The 6,320-nt window shown below is 41.3% G+C and overlaps 1 protein-coding gene across 1 annotated transcript; it reads left to right on the top strand.

Annotated features, from left to right (window-relative positions):
- Nucleotides 1-120: 120 nt before the first annotated feature.
- LOC129810895 (MICOS complex subunit MIC13-like) lies at nt 121-6,320 on the top strand. Its single transcript, XM_055861868.1, has 4 exons — nt 121-211; nt 5,194-5,350; nt 5,469-5,520; nt 5,609-6,320. The coding sequence occupies exons 1-4, from the start codon at nt 183-185 to the stop codon at nt 5,704-5,706; spliced, it is 336 nt and encodes a 111-aa protein (XP_055717843.1). The 5' UTR covers nt 121-182; the 3' UTR covers nt 5,707-6,320.

The following is a 6,320-nucleotide window of genomic DNA, read 5'->3' as shown; positions in this document are numbered from 1 at the left end:
ATCAGCTACTCTCGGAATGTAATTTTTTTGTTGTTAAACTTTATTGACACACATCTGTGTCACAGCGTTTGCCCTTCAATGTAGCCGGTTGCTATTCGTGGTCGAGCTCATTCATTTCATGCTTGCTGTTACAACTAAATAAACGTTAATTTAAAAAAATACCTTGATTTACCCGTGACACTATGGCTGGCAAGATTTTACCTGTTCTAAAGTAAGTTTTCCATTTCATACTCACGAGAAACATTAGTATAGCTAACGTTAGATAGCAAGTAATCTGGCAAATTTGAAGCTGGTTGAAATTTAGCTAGCTACAGTAGTAGCTAGTTAGAGATTTGCCTTGAACTTGGCTAGCTAGTTATAGTCACACTGTTGTCGTGAACTAGCTAGCGAAACAACACACAACCTACTAACGGCGACTAACCCCATTCCGTACAAATTTGCGCAAACGAGGCTGCAATGAAAACTAATGGGACTGTGTTGACATCAAAATCTGGGGTGTGAACTCCGTTTCTTGTCAAGCGTTGATTGACATGGTAATGGATCAATAGTATTGGAGAATAGTTGAAAAACTGACCCCTACGACGCTGTACGTTAAATTGTGACGTGTCATAACGTAACGTACAGCACGCGCAAAGCATCTAATTCTCTGTCTGTACAGCCTCTCTCCACCAGGTGTAGCGCTTCTCTCACCGTTTAAAAATAAGAAAGGGACAGGGTAAGGGGGATAAAGTTACCTAGTCAGTTTTTGCGTCATCACTGCATGACTATCAAAAGCTGCTGTTTACTTCTGAAGATAATTTTAGCGCTGCCCTAATAACCGATTCAAATTCGACACAAACCTTCAATAGGTATGGAATGACACATTATATGAACTCTTTATAGTGTTTTATTTACATTTTAGAGATGATAAATTGTACAGATCAGGTGAAAAAAGCTGTTTCCACACACGACATATCTCCCTTTCACTTTCATGCAATAGGTTTTGCTTCCCCACCCGCCATTTTTAAAAAGACCAGACGGAGCGCATTGCCTTCTTGAATCATGCAGAGATGGGCCTCATAAAGGCCTCCTCGTTGATTTTTGTTGGAAAGGGGAGAAATAGTGCTTTACAATGGTATTGATATTACAGTTGATCTGGAAGTTTTACTTTTTGGGAAGCTAAAATAAGGTAAATTGTACAGACCAGCATGATCTACAAAAGTGAGTTAGTTACCATTAGGTAGGGATAGGGGATCGATAATAAACAGTAACAGCAGCATATGTGATGAGTCAAAAGAGATTAGTACAAAAAGGGTCAATGCAGATATTTCTGATAACTACTTGAAAATGTCAGTGAAGACACATGCCAACTGGTCAGCGCATGCTCTGAGTATGCATCTTGGTAATCCGTCTGGCCATTAACCTGTTTAAAAGTCTTGCTCACATCTGCTATGGCTAGCGTGATCACACAGTCGTCTGGAACAGCTAGTGCTCTCATGCATAGTTGAGTGTTGCTAGCCTCAAAGTGTGCATAGAATGTATTTAGCTGGACAGCTCGTGGCTGAGTTTCCCTTTGTAATCTGTGATAGTTTGCAAGACCTGTCACATCTGACGAGCATCAGAGCCAGTGTAGTAGGATTCTATCTTGGTCCTGTAGTGACACTTTACTTGTTTGTCAGAGGGCGTAGCGAGATTTCTTAAAAGCGACTGGATTAGTGTCCCGCTCATTGAAAGCGGCAGTTCAAGCCTTTAGTTTAGTACGAATGTTGCCTGTAATCCATGGCTTCTGGTTGGGATATGTTCCAACAGTGACCGTACGTACAATGTTGTTGATGTACTTATTAATGAAGCCGGTTACTGATGTGGTAAACTCCTCAATGCCATCGGATAAATACTGGAACATATTCCAGTCTGCTAGCGAAACAATCCTGTAGTTTAGCGTCCACTTCATTGGATCACTTCCGTATTGAGCGCGTCACTGGTACTTCCTTTTTGAGTATTTGCTTGTAAGCAGTAATAAAGAGGATAAAGTTATGGTCAGATTTGCCAAATGGAGGGCGAGGGAGAGCTTTCTATGCCTTCTCCCTACAATTCTCAGCCATTAGCTTCGCCTATGCCTCGTGAACTACAAACACTGTAGTTCTGTGTTTTGCGTTTAGTTCTGCGACAGTGTTTTACCGTTTAGAAACATCAATCATCGCTTGCGATAAGGCTTTAGAAAAAACAACACGTGACCCTTATCTTTCATCAGCGAGAATCCTTCAAATATAAAAATTAGTTTTGCACTGATCCATAAAGCTATACATAGGGGGGAATGAGGCGCTCGCTTCAATGGGGCAGAAGTCCGTGTGTTGTGATACTGGATGGCCAGATAGCTAGGAACAATTACAAGAAACTGCCATGTGGGGAATCGTAAGTGACTGGTTTTGAGCTAGTTTCGTCTTGTTTTTGATACCATGTCTTGTTTTGAGGTGTTGACTGATTTTATGTCGATGCAAAAATTTGCTAACTAGCTAACCAACAACTGTAACAATGTATTTGAGACAAGTGCTCATTGTGCAAATGTATTTGTTTTCAATAAATATATAGTTTACATGTTGTCAACAATCTAAGCCAACCCCATCTGTTGTGCCCCATTGTTGTGTACACATTGCTTTTGTTGCTAAACAACCAACCCATCCATCTGACGAAACTACACTTCCAGAGTTACGGTTACACACAGATGTTCGGAGCATGCTAGACAGCTAATTAGCACAGGTGGTCGCCTCTTGTCTTCGGTCTGTTTTCCATAAACAAGCCCTAACATGGAGATACAGTGCATTCGGAAAATATTCAGACCCCTTTCCATTTTCCATATTGTGTTACGTTACAGCCTTATTTTAAAATTGATGAAATTATTTTCCCCCCAATCAATCTACACAAAATACAGCATAATGACAAAACAGGAATTTTAGAAATGTTTGTACATTTATTTTAAAAAATACAAAAATGATCCCTATTCAGATCCTTTGCTATGTGACTCGAAATTGAGCTCCGGTGCATCTTGTCTCCATTGATCATCCTTGAGATGGTTCTACATCTTGATTTAGGTCCACCTGTGGTAAATTAAATTGATTGGACATGATTTGGAAAGGCACACACCTGTCTATATAAGGTACCACAGTTGACATTGCATGTCAGGAACCACCAAGACTCTTCCTAAAGCTGGCTGCCCAGCCAAAAGGAGCAATGGGGGGAGAAGGGCCTTGGTCAGGGAGGTGACCAAGAACCCGATGGTCACTGACAGAGCTCCTCTGTGGAGATTAGAGAACCTTCCAGAAGGACAACCATCTCTGCAGCACTCCACCAATCAGGCTTTATGGCAGAGTGGCCCGACGGAAGCCACTCCTCAGTAAAAGGCACATGACAGCCCGCTTGGAGATTGCCAAAAGACACCTAAAGGACTCTCAGACCATGTGAAACAAGATTCTCTGGTCAGATGAAACCTAGATTGAACTCTTTGGCCTGAATGCCAAGCGTCACGTCTGGAGGAACCCTACCACCATCCCTATGGTAAAGCATGGTGGTGGCAGCATCATGCTGTGGGGATGTTTTTCAGCGGCAGAAACTGGGAGACTAGTCAGGATCGAGGTAAGGATGAACGGAGCAAAGTACAGAGATCCTTGATGAAAACCTGCTCCAGAGCACTCAGGACCTCAGACCGGGGTGAAGGTTCACCTTCCAACAGGACAACAACCCTAAGCACACAGCCAAGACAACACAGGAGTGGCTTCGGGACAGGTCTCTGAATGTCCTTGAGTGGCCCAGCCAGAGCCCGGACTTGAATCCGTTCAAACATCTCTGGAGAGACCTGAAAATAGCTGTGCAGCGACGCTCCCCATCCAAACTGACAGAGCTTGAGAGGATCTGCAGAGAAGAATGGGAGAAACTCCCCAAATACAGGTGTGCCAAGCTTGTAGCGTCATACCCAATAAGACTTGAGGCTGTAATCGCTGACAAATGTGCTTCAACAAAGTACTGAGGTAAGGGTCTGAATACTTATGTTTCTAAAAACCTGTTTTTGCATTGTCATTATGGGGTATTGTGTGTAGATTTGATAAGGAAAAAAAATTATGTAATCCATTTTAGAATAAGGCTGTAATGTAACAAAATGCGGAAAAAGTCAAGGGGTCTGAATACTTTCCGAATGCACTGTATGGCCGTGTGGGAACACGAACCCTAATCCTATCAAGGTGAACACGTCATCAGGTCTAATGGGTCGTCTGTTCATGCCATCAAATCAAATGTTATTTGTCACATGCGCCGAATACAGCAGGTGTAGACCTTACCGTGAAATGCTTACTTGCAAGCCTTTAACCAACAATGCAGTTCAAGAAATGGAGTTCAGAAAATATTTACAAACTTAACTAAAGCTAAGAAAAAATAGTCATCAAAAAGGGAATGCAAAGCTGTCAAGGCAAAGCGTGGCTACTTTGAAGAATATAAAATATATTTAGATTTGTTTAACAATTTTTTGTTCACTGCATGATTCCATATGTGTTGATGTCTTCACTATTATTCTACAATGTAGAAAATAGTAAAAATAAAGAAATCCCCTTAAATGAGTAGGTCTGTCCAAACTTTTGGCTGGTACTGTACACTGGGCAAAAATATAAACGCAATATGTAAAGTGTTGTTCCCATGTTTCATGAGCTGAAATAAAAGATCCCAGAAATTCTCTCAAATTTTGTGCACAAATTTGTTTACATCCCTCTTAGTGAGCAGTTTAACCTTTTGTCAAGATAGTCCATCCACCTGACAGGGGTGGCATATCAAGAAGCTGATTAAACTGCATGATCATTATACAGGTGCACCTTGTGCTGGGGACAATAAAGGCCACTGTAAAATGTGCATCTGCTTGGTCTGTTTCATAAGCATTCACAGAAGTCTTGCGATGTTGCGCCTCTGGGTTTAGATGTAATGTTACCTAACTAACAACACTAACTGCAGCTTGTTTGCTAGCTAGCTCGATAAGCTACACCTGATTGACCGCCAGATAAACCTAACGTTAATGCATCATGATAACTTATTCTCCATGATGTTGCTATGAATTGACTATGTGCATATGGGTAGTCAGGTGTAGCTTAACACTGTATTTCTGTCATCTAAAACAAGGCACTTCTTACCATCCACAAAGTTGTTTCATCCCAGTGTTCCTATCTTTTTCTCTTACAGGTTGGCGACTAAGGTGGCCATTGCAGGAGGTGCTTTGTATGTTGCCTATGATTCTGGACTATTAGGGGGAAGTGAGCAGGGCTCCGAGGTCCTAGGAAAAGCTAAAGCTGCCATTCCCTCTGCAGTGGATGAGTGGGGGAAGTACTTTGGCTTTGAGGTAAATATGCCATTATTATACTGATTTAGCTGGTTCTGACCGATAGAACAATTGCGCTATGGCGTATGAGGTAAGTGAGAATATGTGAGGGAACTAAAATGTACACTGTTTCTTTTAGCTTCCAGCTTTCCCTAAAATCGGATTCGTCCCTGTTGAAGCGTGGAACTCGGGTAAGAAATGGTTGACCGCTAATTCATAAAGGACTTCCAAGTCTAAAATGGAGCTATTTTAAAGAGCTTTTGTCTTATTGCGTTCCAGGGGTGCAGTCCTCCATATCTGCTCTCTCATCGGGCCCTACAGCAGTGGGTGACTACACCAACCAAGGCTTGCAGTACCTGAAAGACCTCGCCAAATGAGTGACATCATGCTACTAGCAGACATTTAAGAACCACATTTCTGTTTTGGAATCACAACCAAATCCTCTGGAGTAATGCGACTGGTGCAAATGCATACAGCCCTCCTGTAAAAGTCACTTGCTTGCTTTGAATGCATAGCACATCAACTACAAAAAAAATGCAGTGGTACAGTAACATTTGTGAAATTAGGTTTAGGCCAATTTATAATTTTTTTGTTTAGTCTAGTTGCTGATAATGCCAGGACTCAATATTTGCACTTTGTTGTGTTGGCAGCAATTTGTCAACATGAGCAGATAACAATCTTCTGTACCCTACTTTTTGAGTCAAATTATGACAGAACTTTGGTACCACAGAAAGACCTGCACCCAAGAGAGAAATCTAAGTATATCCTGATGGACATATTTAGTGCTATCATGTCTTGTGTGTGTATACATTGTTCATTTTGCGATTTTTATTTAAGACTGATTATATATTGTTCTGGCTTTGACCCAATTCCCAACCTATCCCATCATGATCCAACACTTATTTTATACAGAAAGAATGTCTTGTGTGTGTGTATAGATATTTAACCATTTTCTGAGTGTATAATAAACCTAAACATGTCAGTTGTGAGA

This window comes from Salvelinus fontinalis, chromosome 14, assembly GCF_029448725.1.
Source record: "Salvelinus fontinalis isolate EN_2023a chromosome 14, ASM2944872v1, whole genome shotgun sequence".
In the NCBI taxonomy this organism is placed as follows: Eukaryota; Metazoa; Chordata; class Actinopteri; order Salmoniformes; family Salmonidae; genus Salvelinus; species Salvelinus fontinalis.
Note: the sequence above shows the minus strand (reverse complement) of the source record. Positions and strands in the feature narration are given on the sequence as shown.

Coding starts and splice junctions, on each gene's coding strand:
- LOC129810895 (XM_055861868.1), top strand. CDS start 183: ATGGCTGGCAAGATTTTACCTGTTCTAAA. Junction 5,351..5,468: donor GGAAGTACTTTGGCTTTGAG/GTAAATATGCCA, acceptor TGTTTCTTTTAG/CTTCCAGCTTTCCCTAAAAT. Junction 5,521..5,608: donor TGTTGAAGCGTGGAACTCGG/GTAAGAAATGGT, acceptor ATTGCGTTCCAG/GGGTGCAGTCCTCCATATCT.